The sequence below is a fragment of the Pipra filicauda genome, unplaced genomic scaffold (genome assembly GCF_003945595.2).
Source record: "Pipra filicauda isolate LSUMZ 115617 unplaced genomic scaffold, ASM394559v2 scaffold44_size3831614_pilon, whole genome shotgun sequence".
In the NCBI taxonomy this organism is placed as follows: Eukaryota; Metazoa; Chordata; class Aves; order Passeriformes; family Pipridae; genus Pipra; species Pipra filicauda.
In genome coordinates, this window is record NW_024104587.1 from 340989 (window position 1) to 358016 (window position 17028).

The 17028-nt window shown below is 46.3% G+C and overlaps 1 protein-coding gene across 3 annotated transcripts in view; it reads left to right on the plus strand.

The window, feature by feature from the left end:
- Nucleotides 1-17028, plus strand: part of NTRK3 (neurotrophic receptor tyrosine kinase 3) — a 218187-nt gene that overhangs the window by 111166 nt on the left and 89993 nt on the right. For all 3 annotated transcript variants that reach the window (XM_039385919.1, XM_027711971.2, XM_027711972.2), the window contains one exon: nt 4773-4961. In XM_039385919.1, coding sequence (XP_039241853.1) covers nt 4773-4961 — 189 coding nt within the window. The remainder of the gene's footprint in view (nt 1-4772; nt 4962-17028) is intronic.

Below are 17028 nucleotides of genomic sequence, written 5' to 3' on the forward strand. Positions count from 1 at the left end.
ATATCTCCTCAGCCATTCCCCATAGAGACAGGGAGTGATGGAGTGCCTTCATCACTGTTGCTGACAGTGCTTCCTTGTCAGGAAAACTGCATGGAGCCGGTGAGGAGAACAGCTCAACTCTGTCCTTGCAGACAGTGTGGATGCTGCTGGCTGACGAGACTCCTGCTTGGAAGGAAGGAGAGCCATGAGAGAGCCTTTCAGAGTATAGATGCAACATGTTCAGTGCTCAGAATGGACACAGACTTCTTAAAGTATTAACAAATAGGCTCTTTTTATAGTTAATATCGATGGTATGTTTGTCCATAGCACAGGCTGAGTTATTCACAGAAACAGCCACTGCATCACTGTTCAGAAAAACTCCGAAGTATTTTATATAATGTTTTAAGATCACAGGATAGTACATTAGGAATTACCCCAAGTTACCCTTGACTACTATTCTGCATTTTTACTGTACCAAACTGTCTTCTTTTCTATATCTCTCTGCCCATTTCCCTGTCAAATGGAAAGTAAACCTAAATCTTAAAATCTGTACTCTCCCTTTCTTTTGCTTCATTTTTTCCCTTTAACCTTACCTGGAAAATGTACTGGTGAAACCAGTGGGAATTCTTCCAAATAAAGCCATAAATCAACATTATACATCAGAAAACTCAACTTCTTTGCCTACTTAACAGCAAAAAATATGTACTATTGCCAAGATAGATTTAAAGTCTGGGTAGATGCTTTATTCCCAGGAGCTGCTAATGGCAGTGTATATTTTGAGTCAGAGCAATAGTCACACCTATAAAAGTGATCGGTGACTGTTTGATATCCATGATGTTTTCTAAGTTTGTCTCAGGCTTGTGCAGTGAGTCCAGCACTCACCTGACTCTAAGAGTGGCAACACAGTGGCTGTGGGCTTAGAGGGAACTGGATCTCAGCCGTGACCATCCAGAAGAGATGGGAATGAGAGAAGGAAAGTGATAGAGAGCCATGACTGTGCTGTAGGAATTAATGTTGTCCAGATTTCTACTTACCCACACCTCTCTCCTAAAAAAAAAAAAAAAAATTAATAGGAGAAACTTGGAGAAGTCCACAACTGAAAATTATGTCTTTTTTCAAATTATGTTCTGTGGAGGATATTGGGATGAATTGGCTGAATAGCACGTTCTAGTCCATGTCAGGTCAGGGCCTACTGTCATCAGAAATGTTTTGGAAAGCCGGAAACCTAGTGCAACATGTCCATCGTGTGTGTTCCTTAGGACTCTGGAGAATGGGATTTTTTTTTTCCTAGACCTGGAAATACATCTGGAGGCAATAAATTGTCCCTGTATTATTGCAGGGGTAGAATATTCTTTCTGAGATGTGCTATCCCTGTGGTGTCAGGACTGCCACTGGAAGTTTTTGAGGTTTCCCACTTTTGCAGCAGTGGGAAGGGGTTGAGGTAGTCGTGAAGCACCAGAGTTCAGCTCTGAGGCTTTTGAGGGTTGGTAGGTCTTGTGCATGGATAAGCTTGTCAGCATTGACTTGAGCTGGATGACTGAGAGGCTGAGTCCATTTATGGGACCCAATGTTCATTGGGAAATGGGAGTGCACCCTGTGGATCAACTGAGACATGGTTACCGCACAGATCTTGGATGGATTTGGGGCATGAAACTAAGGATAACACATGTAGAAAGTCCTCCTAAAAAGCAAGCCACAGAAAAAAAAACACGGAGCATAAAGGAGGTCAGACTCTGGATCTGTTTATTGGCAAAGAAATGACCATTGGAACAATGACTAATAGATGTTTGCTGTGCTTAGTTTCACAAGTACCAACCTCGATTATGCCCTACTCTTTTAGACATAGCCATGTCCTGCTAACCTGCTTGTGCTAGAGGGGCACTGCCATGATCTGTGTTCCTTAAAAATTAGGAGGTGCTGTGCAAGCAAGAACAGCAAGGGAAAAGTGATATCAGGGCTTTGTGAGGCCCTGAGGACCATGTCCTCAGCAGGGTCTGTGTCAGCCTAGTGTATGTCCCGTGGTTGGTTACAAATCCTAATGCTGCAGGAGATGTCCTCTTTGTCCCTTGCCACAAAGGTGTGATTTCTGCTCTCAGAGCAGAGGACAATGAATATTTAGTTCCCATAAAATCGTAGAATTTGGGTTGGAAGGGACCTTAAAGATCAACTAGTCCAATCCCCCTGCCATGGGCAGAAGCACCTTCCATGAGAGCAGTCTGCTCAAAGTGTCATCCAGCCTGGCCATCACTCACTACAGGGGCCTTTCACATCCCACTGCCTAATGAAGTACCTTTCTTTTGAAGCAACACCTTGGCTGCTTTGGAAAAGCTGTAAGTTAGCCTCTCAAATTGCTCCACTGCAAGGGAGATCTTTATGTTCTTTTCTAAAATTTTTTACACCAGTCTATACCAGCTGATATTTTTATGACTTGTTTTTTTGAACTGCACCTTAAATGCAGAGCTCTCCACTTCCCACCACAGCTGGGCCAGCCAGTGGTGCAGGGTAGGGATGAAGAGATGTGCACACCACACAAAACCCACTCCTCCTGGTTTGCCTGCAAAGAATTGTCATCGCAAAAGAACAAAAGTAATTCAAACCAAAATTGCCTGTTCACTTTTTGTGTGTGCAGAAATGCAGTGTGCATAGTCCCAACACAGGCATCTTGCGACAAGAGCTGAATTTTGCCTTTGCATCTCGAAAGCTGGAAGTCACATGGGCCCAAGGAGTAACATTAAAAAAGCCAGAACCTGCCAAAAGGAATTCACAATAAAGGCAGAGACTTTTTCTCCTCGTGACTAAAACACCTGTCACAGCTGCCAGGACTCTGCTAATTACACAATAACTTCATTATATCCCACTTGGAAGAACAAACAATACTTGAAGCTCCAAAAATGAGCAGCCTTTAGACGAGATTAATGCAGGCAGAACGACTGCATGGAGCCCCATCCTCCCAGTAGCTCCAGAGAGTAAAATGGCTTGAAGACTCCCCTTTTCTTTGCTAGTGCTACATAATAAAGTAATTGTGCAATTAGAAGTAGATTACTGATGGGAGATGAGCATTTTCTATGCAACATAGGTAAAAGGTTGGCTTCTCTGCATAGGTTTGATACCTCAATGCAGCATCTCTGCTCCTTTGTACTTGAGCTTCTGGCAGCTCCTGATAGCATCCACACAGGAGAAAAGGAGCATCACTAGTTGAGTGTGGTTTCTCTTCCCATGTGAATATATTAAGGAGGTCTCATGGAGAATTTCACTGTGGTCTCTACTTTGTCCAACACTAATGCAGCAAGAATGGTTGCAACATGGATTAGAGGGTCTAAAAACAAAACAAAACATAAGTCCAAAATTGAAATACAGCTGAATGTTGTGAAATATCTCTGTGAAGGAAGCAGGTCTTGGCTCTCAGATATGGATGCTCTTTCCTTCATCACTTCTTTTCACCTAAGGGAACCAGCCTGCTGTTGGTTAGGGCAAGATCAGAGTTGTTGCTCTTGGGCACAGACATTTAGTGTAAGAAATCATGGCTGGAGCAGGAGTCTGAAGGAGCTGGAACATGGTTGCTGGACCTCTGCAGGACAGAGATCAATGTGGGTGCACTTGGGCACACTGGTGCTTCGGGGACCTTCTCCATGGAGGTAGACAAGGATGCATAAGTGGGTGCTGGAGGACTGGGGGAAGGCATGTGGACCGTGCTGAGGGCTCCTTGTTCACAGAGCCACAACTTCAAGACATTGCAGGGGGGTCAGTGCAGAGGGACCACCTTGAGCTATCCACCAAGTCACTCTCTCAGCCTGGTGGGGATTGATAACAGGTCCCATGACCAAGCAACAGATGGGGAATTGGGAGTTAAGATATACTTGAGATGGTGGCAGATGAGTTAGACGAGACAAGGAGCGGGGAGTCTTCTGGGTTTGTTGCAGCTCAGCCTAAAGGTTGTGGCACTGCCTTCTCCATATCTTGCTGGGGGCTCTTTTCTCTGCCATCCTTGGGTGCCTGTGGCCTCCAAGGGATGCCAGCGTGGCAGAGGGGTCCTCCTTTGGGAAACTGCCTCTGTGCCCTTGCTCCAGTGAGAGCAATTAATGCAGACCAGAGAGGCTGTGGAGGAGTGAGTCTTCCATTGCTCCCATCTTGGGGGTCATGCCTCATTTTCTTGCCTGTTTGATGGTGTTGTCAACTTTTGGGGGTCAGGAGGGTAAGAGGGAGGTGTTGCCAGTTGTGGTGATGGTGGTGGGAGGCAGCATGAGCTGAGCAGGATCTGCTCCAGTGCATTGTGGGTCCCTGTAGGTATCAGCCTGACTGAAGGGCTCTGTGTGCCCAGGTGAAACTGGAAGAGGGGAAACAATATGGGCAACACGTTGGGCAACAGAAATGGCATGAATATGGTTTTGGGGTGAAATAACTCTTTGGGGGTGATGTTTCTCTAGTCTAAGCTCGGTCATAATTCTGACAGGATGTACAGACATCACAGTGACTGATTTCTCTTGTGACAGCCCTAGGAGAGGACTTTGTAGATGACTCACCTTTGATGTGGTGTCACCTGTAGCTACTTAACCCTTCAAGATTGTTAATCTGGTATCCCAAAGCCAGGAAAGAAAACTTGTAGTATCTTCCCTGCCCTGTGAGCTGCCTGGAGAAATTAGCCCTGGGGATGGGTCAACTGCCAGGACTGCTAAGACAGGCGTCCTGCCCAGGAGCAGGTGCCAACCTGCAGCAATCCCTACCCGCGTGGTCAGCAGGTCTCATCAGCCCTTTCCCCCTGTTGTACCTGACAGGTGTGTGTGTGCTGTTTGCAGGTCCCGTGGCAGTGATCAGCGGAGAGGAGGATTCAGCCAGTCCTCTCCACCATATCAACCATGGCATCACGACACCCTCATCCCTGGATGCTGGCCCGGACACAGTGGTGATCGGCATGACCCGCATTCCCGTCATCGAGAACCCCCAGTACTTCCGACAAGGTCACAACTGCCACAAGCCAGACACGTGTGAGTGCCCGATCCGGAGCCCCCCGTTGAGGATCAAGGGATGGGCTGGGGGGATGGGGGGAAGGAGGACGAGGAGGAAGAGGTTAAGAGGATGAGGAAGAAGAGAAGGAGGTTTTTGAGGAGAGTGGGTCTTGGTATGGTCCAGAAACCAAAGTGAATCTCAGGTCTCAGAAATCACAACATACATGTAGATGCTTCCAGAGAAGACTTTCCACTCTCACCTTCACCTCCCTTCACCCTCCCTCCGCCACCCACCCGTCACCTTCCCCCCTTGCCTGAAAGTGCCATTCCAAGCCAGGCTCTTCCTCATCAGCTCCAAGCATGAGGTCCCAGGTGTGAGCAAGAGCCACCTGAGAGCATGGGGATGGACATGACTCGTGCTTGGCTGGGGAAAGGACCTGCCTCCCCTTCCTCCTCCAGCAGTTTCCCAGTCATAGGGCTGCCTCTTTGGCTCCCCAGTGGGCCAAGGAGAAGCTCAGGACTCGTGTACATAGGTGGGGCAGATGTGTGGAGATATCTTTATCTCCAGGGGTTTTAGATGCTGGATGTCTTGTTTTCATGGGCTTCTGTAAAGCTTTTACACCTTTCCTGTATAAGTCTGGGTCATGAACTGAGCTCATTAGACTAGCAGGTGGTGATCAAATGGTCCTCTCCAGTTTGTCTTTCTAAATTCTGAGTATAAAAGAAAAGTGCTGTGTAAAAGGATGCTTTTCTGGGAGTCCTGCACCACTTCCCACGTGAGCGGTGGGATGCAGCCCTCCCCAGTATGTGGCTCACAGGTGGTAGTTGAGCTGTCCCAGGCCTCTTGCCAGCTCTGAGATGCAAGCCAAGCAATGCAGGGGTTTGGGTAACATTCTTCTCTTATTATTGCTCATCCTTTTAGTGTGTCTTGGTTCCGGGTAGAACTGGAAAAATAAAAGGCTTGGAAAAAAAAATGGTGAATAAGCCTCAACTTGGGCTAACTGTGGCTTAACCAGAAGAAGGGAGTGCTGCACTGGCCACCCCTGTTCATCCCATGGCTTCTGCTGACTCATGGGTGTAGGAGACATAACTCAGCTCTTGGAAACAGGGAGAAGGCTGATTTCCCAACCTGTGGGAACCCATTTGGCATTAAGTGCTCAGTAGGAGCACACTGCTCCTGTTCTCCACTCCTCTCTCAGGGGAAGGGGAGCTGCAGCTGCTGTTCCCTGGGAGGTGTCCATGGGGCAGCCCCTGCTGTGTACCCTCCTGGGTCCTACTGGCTTGTGCCCAAGCCCATATTACCACCCTTCACTTGTCAGAGTGATGGGATGTACTCAGTGAATGTGCCTGGCTTTCCCCTTGATTTTCATTTTAATGTGCTAAATTTGGTCTGTTTGTAGGGAGGGGAGGATGAGGGCGGTGATTAGGCAGGAGCAGAGAAGCTGAATGTAGCGTGTTTTTTCTGTGCTGTTAATTATATATTTTACATTTCTTATAGCACCTCATCTCAAAATGATTTACAAACTCTGATGGCTTGGGAGGGGGGGCTCCCCCGCTTTACTTTTTTTTCCTTTCCCTCCTGTGCTGTCTCAAATCTCTTTAATCTATGTGCCGACCATTTCAAGACGTGGGTGCTGTTGAAGCTGTGCAGTGGCAGAGCTTAAACCTCAAAGGATTAAGTTTTGCTCTGAGTCTTTGCCCTGTGGGGTTTGTCAGAGCTGTGTAGGTTGCAGAGGAAGTTGCTCACAGTGGGATTTGGTTCACGAAGATGCTTGGCATGGCATCTGGAGGTGCTTCTCCTGTGGAAGGTGCCACAGGAGGGAATGCTTCAGGTTTTCCAGGGCTACAGGGCAGTGTGGCTGAAACCAGACCCCACAACAGTGGCACTCCCTTTGGGTAATAACAAGAGGCAAACCACAGCTGGATGTTGGCAAGCTGAATGCCCTAATATTTTTAGATTTCTTTGTCATTCATGGGGCAAAATCCAGGCCTTCAGCCCTCAGGTAGAGTTGAATTTGGTGTGTGCTTTGTGTTTTAGTCCCCAAGACTTGTCTTGGACAAAATTTCTGACTTCACTGGTGGCTTTGCTTGAGGCTGGAAAGTTTCATAATTCACCTTTTAAATTAACCATGCTTTGGGGAGCTTTTGCTGTAAGGGGTTTGTTTGATCTGATGTGCTCTACTCAACTTAAGCCTGAGCTGGAGAATATTTGTTGCTCCTGTTCTCCCCATGGTTCTCATGCTGGAGGGTTTTTCTCTCTTCCTGTGCAGAGCTTGGACACAAACAGTTCTTCATTTGCTGTCAGTTGTAGAGAGAACTCCTCTGGGCTGGGGAGTACCTTAATGCCCAGCTGAGCTCCTGCCACCCACCTCCCACAGAGCTGCTGCCCAGCTGTGAGCAAAGATGCTCCATGACACCCAGCATCTTTCCTTTGCACTGAGTTGTATCTTCAGCAAGCATTTTCCCTCTCCATCATGAAGCTTTGCTCCTTCCTTCCTCACATGAATATCTCTGTGCTCTTGGATGTTGTCTGGGTGGAGGACATGCCGATACCCATTGCCAGGCTGCAATGAGGAGAGCAAACTCTGTATGCTTAATGCAGTATTAATAGTACATTGATGTGATATAGATTTCTGTCACCCTCTATACTAGCAAGCATCACTTATCACACAGGGATGACGGATGTTTATTCCCAGCCACTTAGCTCTGCATAATGGAATTGCAGCTGAAATATGGAGACCAGCTCCCTGCCTGTGGAGCTGCAGTCCCTCTTGCTCCCGCTGTGCATTGCTGTCCCATGGGATCTTCTTGTTAACGTGTCCTCAAGGAGACAGAGATGTGTTCTTCACTGGGAATGTACTGTCCTCGTGACAATGAGATGAAGGGCACAGGAGCCAGCTCTCATTTATGGCTTCCTGGGATTTTTGCAATTGTCTCTTACCCCCTTTCTGCTACTGCCTGTTTTAGAGGAGCAGGTGGGAGAAACGTGGCTTAAAATTCTCTTTCCCTTTCTGGATGAGAGATTCTCAAAGAGCCATGGAAGAAACCAGCACCACCCTGTTTTCTCATGATGAAGCATTGAGTCTTTGAGAAGATGCTTCCCCAGCTTTATGCTGTAACTCCATGACATGCTGGGCAGCACCGGGGTTTGTATCCAGTCCTTGTCTCAGCCCTGCCTGGGGAGGGTTAAGCAAGGAGTTTGGCAATGTGGACAGTCCAGCCACAAGTCAAATTCAGAAGAATAGGCTAAAACTGCCTCTTTCTCCTGCCCTTTTGCACACTGAAGAGAAACGAAGTGTATTTCTTTTTGGCAGACATCAGCAGGAGGAGCGACAGGTTGACAGGAGTTTGCACCTCTCTGTATTTGGAAATAAACAGATGAGAGCAGAAGAATGGGACTTGTGGCAAGCACTGTGGTCAGAGTAAACGATGAGGATGAGGGCGTAGGACATAACATCAGCCTACAGTCAGAGGTTTTGGTAGTGCAAAACATGCCCTCATTGGTGTCCAGAAGGTGGCTATTAGTCCTTCTGGGCAGGATTGGCAGTAACAGCAGCTTCTTACCTTATCTCCATCTCTTGAAGTTCAGGGTTTTAATTTCCGAAACACAAGTTTTGTAATTATGAATAGCTGGAGATTTCTGTGGTGAAATATTAGTAATGTTTCAGAAGAATCATTCTGGAAGATTGTTTTACTTTAATAATAGCAATTAAGTAGTCATTAATTCTAAGCAATATGCATCAGATGCAGATTAGTTCTTGGATCTGATCTCTTGAGCTTTACTCAAATGCCACAGCACAGTTTTGGAGTTGTTCAGTCCCCTTGTATTTCTCATCTGACAAAACAGGTCTTCTGGAGAATGAGACAAATCAGAGAAAAGAAATCCAAAACCTCAATGGAAAAAAGTAGTCTGGGGGGACAGGTCTTCATTTGCATCCCAGCAGTGGATGTTCAGTTCCCACAAGCACTGTGAAGCTAGACTTTTGGGGCAAAAGATTTGATTTTGGGGGAGGATTTTGCCAGACACAATCGGAGCTGGCTGTGTTTTCCAGGACTGGCGCAGTCTGGGGACTGGGATGCATTCTCCACACGGGTGGAGCAGCCGTCCTTTCGTACAGTCCTAATGAGGGTTTTTTTCAACCTCGTTTATTACAGGCTGCCCTGACATAATTACATATTCGAAGTTAGTAATTACACGTATTCATGCTAATTAAGTAATTAGATATAATTACACCAACTGTAAATACATGGTAATCGGCTAAAAAGAAGTACTTCAGAAAAAAACAAGGCAAATCACACAATAAAGGCGCCATCAGCACTCTTTCATTCAGTACCCTGCCTTTATCTTGTATTTCAGTGCAGCTTAAAAGGAACATTGTGGTCATTTCAGAAATCATATTTCTTAAACAAATAGATTTCCTTATCTCTGGTTCTAATAGGTCTTGAAAACAGAAATGAAAAAGATATTTACCCTTACCACTGTTAATTTTTTTTGTTTGCCTAGTATGTTCTGTTCACCCTGGGCATGGGAAGATAAAAAGTATGCAGCATTTCTATTTTTGGTCAGTTCATGTTCCAATTTTTGCCAAAAACAACAACATGAAACTAAAGTCATAAGTGCTTTTAGTTTTATTTGCCTAAAAAAGAAAACTGAAACAGTTGGTAGTGAAAAGGAGAAAATTTTCCTTTTCTCCCTTTACTTATTTTTTTTCTGTCAGGGATAAGAGGATTTGTCAAATATTCTTTTCATGCAATATAAATGTGGAGCCCAGTGTGAAGTGACAACAGCACTCTGCTGCCCCATGGCCAGCCTGGGGCTGGGCTGTGCAGGTCTCAGCCCCTCCCACAGTGCTCTGCTGTTTCTCCAAACTTTTCTTTTCTTCTTCTCTCCTCTAAGATGAAAGCTCCAGTTTCTTCTCCAGCAGAACCTAGCTCCCATTGCTCTTCTGAAGTAGGCACTTGTGGGTCAAGTCTCTTCTGCACTGGAGTTCCCACTGTCTTACAGTCTTGTCCTTCTCATTCAACCCACATGAGATACTTTTAAGGGTTTTGACAAAGACCTGTGAGTAGCTATATACTCATTTATGTGTGTTTTGCTACTGTTCTGTGTCTCCATATTGGTCCTAACAAAGCCTGGGTTTGTGTCTTGGTTCTGTGGAAGAGCCCTGACCGACCTCATCGCTCAGCTTCTTACAGGTGATGGCATTGGAGGTTTCTGCAATGACCTTCTGCTCCAAATTTCCCTTCTTTCTGGTTTGCTATTGATTCTCATAGAAAGTGCTCTGAGCTCCGAGTGTTGATGTGAAATTCCTGCAAAAGATTTGTACATCGAAGAAACCCCGCAGGCTCTGGCTGGCTGTTTACAGAGCAGATGTTGTGGGTATCCGAAGAAACATGTGAGCAACCAAAATTACTGCTTCTGTCCCTCACTGGAGCATAACAGAACTTCCCTTGTGCCCAGCATCACCTTCTTGTCCCTTGCCCAGACTGCAACGTGTGACTAACAGGAGACATACCATGGACACTGGAACTTGATCCAACCTGCTCACGTCTCAGGTGATTTTTCTTACCTGTGGTTATTTTCTGCTCTGCATCATTTCATCCAGTTCTGAAACAGCAAGTGGAAGAAATATCCACATTTTCGAGAAGTCTAACCTTCATTTGCAGATGTGGAGTGCCCATCCTACCTATTACCCCTGCACTTTGAGTTGCAGCCTCACGCTCACTGAGTCACACTTCAGACCTTCCTGCCATGATGGTGCTGCAGAAATGACACTTTTTTGGGATGTCTTGGAAAGGCTGGCAAAATCCATTGCATATACCGTGCCTCTCAGCCAGCTCTGCAGATGCTGTCTGTTGGATTAACCATGAGAAAGAAAAGCAGCATGGCTCTGCCTGACCCCTGCCTGCTTTAGGAGGAGTTGCTGTGGCCAGCAGTGCAGCCCTGCTTGCTCCAGATGTGACGGTCACCCAACTTGGTTTGAACACAACCTGAGCACCTTCTGCTGCTGTTTGGATTTTAGATCCAAACTCTGTTGCTTTATTGTGTGTTTACTGGAGATATTTGTAACAACACCCAGGATCAAAGGGGGCTGAGCAGGCTCCAGCCCCAGCACAGGGAAGTGACGCTGGCAGCAGAGCTGGATGACAATACACTGGGCAGAGATGTTCCTGGTGATGGGGAGCCACAAGGAAGAGAAACCCTTAAATCAAGCAGAACTTGGTTTTGGGCTGCTAGTTGTGACCTGCCTGTAGAGAGACTACCTTAGTGATGGAAGTACTGCAGGATACAGACATCAAGGAGTTGACAGGGAAGTATTTCCTCATACAAAGCTCTGCCTGCTCCTCTGCCTAAAAGCATTTCCACTGAACTGTTTAATCTTGATATCTGCGGGGCCAGCAAGCAGTGTTGGCTCGCCTGGGGTGATTTCAGAAAGGAAGCCCTTGATGTGTGAACTGTCAAGCACTTAACAAGCCAGATGAGAGGAGGTCCTGACCTGGTTTCCTCCTGGATTTGGAGTGGCTCTAGCACAGCAGGCTTCTCTTGCTGCCTGGCAGCCTTGTCCCTGCAGCAATTGGGTTGGACTGAAGTGCCCAAGACATGAAGTATCTCATGGAGGATGTGTATGCACACCCTGATATTCTGCCTTGCATCCAGTGCCCTGCTAATCTCATATAGGGGCTCACACACTCTCCCACTCCTCTTGCAGCATTCCCTGACCTCCGCACCCTCACCATTGTCCCTGTGTTCATGGGCGAGTGTTCCTCTTCTACTCACCCACACACCGTGGGATGGGCATGGTATAAAACACTTGCTGAGTCAGTAACTCTTCTTTCCCCGTGGCTCAGCTTCCTGCACAGTGACACCCACACACCGACCCCCTCTGCCTCACAAGTGCTGCTGCTGCCAAAGCACACGTGGGTTTCTGCTGAGCTCCCTCAAGCTCTGCCTTTCCTCAGCAAAGCCAGGGATACCATGATGCTCCCGACCAGGCACTTCCCCCACCAGGGATTGCCCTAAGCCAGCAAAGATGGTTGTGTCTTCAGTTTCTAGTGGGCATTCAGAGCTTGGAAGGACAGGTGTGCTTTTCATGGTCTGGCATGAGTCCAGTCTCGGTGTAGCAGGGTGAGAGGAGTGGGACAAAACAGGGCTAAAATAGATTTACATTCCAGTGTTACTAGCTGCATGCCTAGGTGTTGGTTCCTTTCCCTATCCATATACACTTGTATTGTGCTTAAATCTGAAGGAGTTGTCCATGCCAGAGAGAGCAGGGCTCTGTTCACCAGCCAATGCTCCTCATGCCTGTGGTTTCATCCCTGCAAGACAAGAGGTAGCAACACAGTGCATGACCTGAGGCTATTGCAGACTCAGGCAGCCCTGGTGCCAAGGGTAATGAAGGGGATTCAAGAGTGTTCTCCTTATGGCTCATCGATTGTTTGAATTTTGCTGTGGGTCGCTGTAAAAATAGCTGGTGTGTGTATGTGTGTGTGGGCAGAGTTGTGGTATTGATTTCTTTTGGCCCTCATTTAAACATTTGTCTTGCTTTTGAATGAGTTTATTGTGGCTTATAATCCTTGGCTGTTGGGAAAGTGTCTGGAGGCGGGAGTATCTCTGCATTCCTGGGACAAGGAGGATGTGCCTGTGGTACCCCTGAAGGCACCAGGAGCTCCCAGAGTTTGCAAGAGTATTGTGCTGTGACTTTTTTAGTCTAACCAGGCTGTTTTTCAGATTTAATCTCTCTCAGAAGTGCAAGGGGCCACATCGTGATCAGACAGGAGATGTCTCTCTGGTTTGAAGATTGCAGGCTCTCATTATTTGTTCGCTGTCTGGTTAAATTGTGATTCCTAATTAAAAATAGCTGCTATTGTTTAGGAGTTGGAGCAGTTTTGCATGACCGCACACACAGCAGGAACATTATTAGTAGTGCTGCCTTGTGGGACAAGGAGTACAGCCCAAAATGTAGCAGAGAAGCTACAGATGTATGTCAGTGGAGGATAAAAAAAAAAATAAACCCCTGCCCTTAGTGCTGCTTTTGGGCTAGACAGCTCAAAACAGCCTGTTCAGTCCTGAAATCTGGGGAAAGACCCATGTGAAAAATTATTCTGCCTGAAGAGTTTCTTGTGTAAAAAGGAGGGTTTTGTTTCCCAGCCTCCTGTGGTGGCTGGCTCTGGGGAGACAGGGGTGGGCAGGCAGGGATGGCTTGTGCTTCCCAGCAGCACGGGGCAGGTGGAGCAGAGCACGATTGCTTCATATAACAAAAATGCAGAAGTTGTCATTCTTGGCTGCTGAACGTTTCCAGTCTGCCTCAGCATCCTTCTGGCCACCTTGCTCTTGTTGGTGGGTGCAGACAGGGAGTGGGGTCAGCGGGATGAAGGAAGATGCTGCTGCTAATGGAAGCACCACTTCTGCTAGTGTGCTCCTGAAGTAGCTGTCTTGCACTGTGGTTAAGTGTAAAGCACTGGCCTTGTTGAACAAGATGTGATTTACTGAAGTGAACATACCCGTTTGAGAACTCAACAATTCCATGTGCAGCTGATGTAAGATTTGTATGCAAGTGTCTTGAGGTGAAAAGTACATTGAATTCACAGCATGTGAGGATTGCTCTCAATGCCTGGGCTTGTCTCCCATTAAGACAGGGTTTATTGCATAATCCATTTTTAGAATCCTGCACACTCATTCCCAAACATGCTGCAAGTTACCTAATGCTGAACCTCGCTTGAATCTGTTCAAGCCCTCTCTCCCTGTCCCTTCCTGAATAGATCTGTTTAAGAGATGGGAACAAACCGAGGCTCAGTGAAAGCATGAAAATTTCTGTGTGTACCACATCAAGGATCAGACTGTCCTGCCATCTGCAGCCAAGCGTGGTCAATACGGGATGCAGTACTCAAATTAAGTGATGATTTACAGCTTCACATAGACTCAGCTTTTCCTGATGATAGTTCCAAGTTCATGTGCTGATGTTGCAGCAGTTCCTGAAGTTTTCTGTCACAGTTCTGAGTCTGTAAAAATGTCACACCTTTATTTCAGCCCTACTAACCTATTTTTCCTGTAAGAATTGGAGCACCGAGTCTGAAGGTTACTAAACCTATCTATTTTTATATATAAATCTCATATATATATATATATGTTTGATCTGTTTTAAATGTGCTGGTTTATAGTTTATGGACGCCTGTTTTTACTAATACATTTTAATAGATTTTACATCATCCTTCCCTATCTCACCACCATACCGCCTTTTTTTCCCCTTTCAGAGGTAAAAGGGATCTTTTTTTTTTCCCCCTAAAAGCATCTTTTAAATTCAGGACAAGCAGTTTCTCTGGCTCCCATAAGTGTGACAGGAGACAAGGCAGCTAAGTCTCCTAAGTATATATGGTAAATTGCAATTAGAAGAAAACACTGGAACAAAATTACTTTAGTCCTTGTCATCCTTCCCCCAGCCCTTCTCACCCCTCCACCTCGCTCTTGCAGGATTAAGCCTAGCTAATCCTCAGATGAGCAAGATCTTTGGGAAAGCAAAGAGGCAAAGTAAAACCAAGGGAAGAGAAAGAAAAATCCTTCACACTCAACACTAATAACGAAATTATGGGCGTCCTACATTATGAATTGGATGAATTTTTAATGGTTAGAAATGCAGTTGATTTATAATGCATCCATCCTAGGCTGCAGGGCCTGTCGCCAGCTAATAAATAAATGACAGGCCCTTTGTATTAAAAGTATCAGTCATTTTACATCTCTGCACTGTAATTGATGAGGAGCATTGAGCAAGGGAGATGGTGGCCATCAGGAGTATACCAAAGCAAAGGACCTTGTGCTTCAAACTGTATCTGAGGTCTTGACTCACCAGAAAGCTGCAGCCCAATCTTCAAGGCTTCTCTCAGATGGGCCACAGGTTCTGCTCTATCCCATTGCCCACAGTCCAGAACCATAAAGAAATAAAGAGCTTGGCAAAGGGCTACATGATTTTGAAAGGTCATTTTAAGCTCAGCTTAGGGCCCTGTTTAATATGTGTTATGCTCTAGGACAAGGTTAGTTATCCCTGGAGAGCAGCAGTATCTCCATCTGAGGTGGCTGTCCAAAGATTCCTTCCTGCATGTGGAATGAGACAGGACACTTTGGGTCTGTATCGTGTTAGACTCCTTGGGAAGGGTGGGGGAGATTGTGCCGTCTGTTCTCTTGGCACAGTCAGGGTGAGACGAGCTCAGAGTCAGAGATCAGCCCGAATTCATACAAATCCCACCACAAATGTTCACACTGAGTCTGTGTTAAAAATAAATTCTGGGCAAATTCCAGAGATGGGGTGGGGTGGGACTGTTCTGTTCTTGTGCCAGATCCCAGCGGAGCCCAAATGTCAGGGGAACCTTACTGAGAGCACAGCAGGCAGCTGAGTATTTGAGAGATGGGGTATATTTTATCATCTTCTTAATGAGGAGAAGTAACTCAGCATCTTGTATTTCCACTGTTTCCTGGAAAGAGGCATTTTTCCTTCAAGCTCATCAAGGCGCTGTCAAGCGTCTTCATCTCCATTTTATGGATGAGGAGAGGCAGCTGGAAAGACATCAGTTTGCTCAAGGTCACACCAGGTTGCTGACAGCTAGCAGCCTGGCCCATGTTCAGCCCACTGGACCATGTTGTGTGTTTACGAGTCCCCACCTGAAGTTCTTTCACAGCCAGTCTTTTGGAGTCAGGAGTTTGGATGGACAAAGGGTCCTTGGAGCTGTCAGCTGTATATTATGATCCCAGAAAATGGCCATTCTAAGCTTTTCCTGCTCTTTCCAGATAGGTTTAGATCAAACTCTCCCTTTCCACCTACATGGAGGCCAAGCTACAGTCTGCTTTGTTCTCTTTGCTGCTGCTGAGGCCTCTCCTTGCTCATCTCATCTCACCTAGGCATTGCCTCCCTCACCGGCGTTGGTCAGAACCTGAGTGCTGGGCTCAGAGGAAGAGCATTTATTTTTTACCTTGGCTTTAGTTGCTGGCTGAAGGAATTAAGCGGGGAGGCTGGGATATGAGCCTGGCTGCCCAAGGAAAGCCCCACTCTCTAAGATGCAGACTTTCATCTTGACCTGGAGGAAGGAAACGCTTATTGCCTTATTTATTACATGTCCCCATAGCAGTGTAAATACTATATCCATGATAGATATGGATCTTATGAATAATATAGAGATTTGAGCTAAGTAATTGCTGTGCTTTTTTAATACAAGAGATCTCCAGCATCAAGTAGTATTAATGATCCATCTTGACATGGGCTCTGCAGAGGGTGATTGCAAACCCCAGTTCCGTGAGAATTTGAGAAATTGGGGGAGAAATCCTAATGTGCTGTTCATCCCTTCTGTTCCCTGTGGGACACTTCAGAAAGAGTATCCTGTCTGCTGATTTTTCTCAGCTTTCCCTAGACCCTCTGAGGACAGGAAGGCTAAGTGAGTTTTGGGAAAACAAATCCCTTTTGTAGGCAGGCTGGGCTGGGCTGTCAGAGAAGGCAACTTTGGGAGGAAATGTAATACAAAGATCCTAGCAGCTCCCTGTGGTCACTAACAGTTCTCCAGACATTTCTGGGAGAGTAAAATGATTAGTTACAGTGAAATTGCTAAATTCAGGCAGAGGTAGTGATACTTTATGTCTCTGCCTTGTCTCTTCTCTGTAGCTTTAATATGAAGCTCTCCTTTCCACTTGCTCTCTGAAACCCTTGTGCAGCCTTGCTGCCGTGTGCTGTTGAACAGGTGGTTACGTTATTATGAGAAATTCTCTATAAAGTCCACTCTTTAATGCCTTAGAATCTTTGGGGATGAATTTAAGATATTAAGAAGTATTGAGATTTAACACCTTCTTTGCAGTGACATCATAGTGGGGGAAGGGATAAGGGGATAGTAATGGCAGGATGTGGTGTGGGCCACTTTGTGCCTTGCATCACTGGTGGTAGAGAGCTGGTAGCCCAACTGGCTGATCTGTCTTACTCCCTGCCATAGAGGTGCTGAGTGCTGCTGTTACAGCTGCAGAGCTCTAATGCCTTTTTAAATTAATGGAGCTGTCTGAGAAGGTTATGAATGCCTTCTCAGTTTCTTTTTTCTCCCTCAAACATAACACCTCAAGCCTGAATCAGGCTGTTAA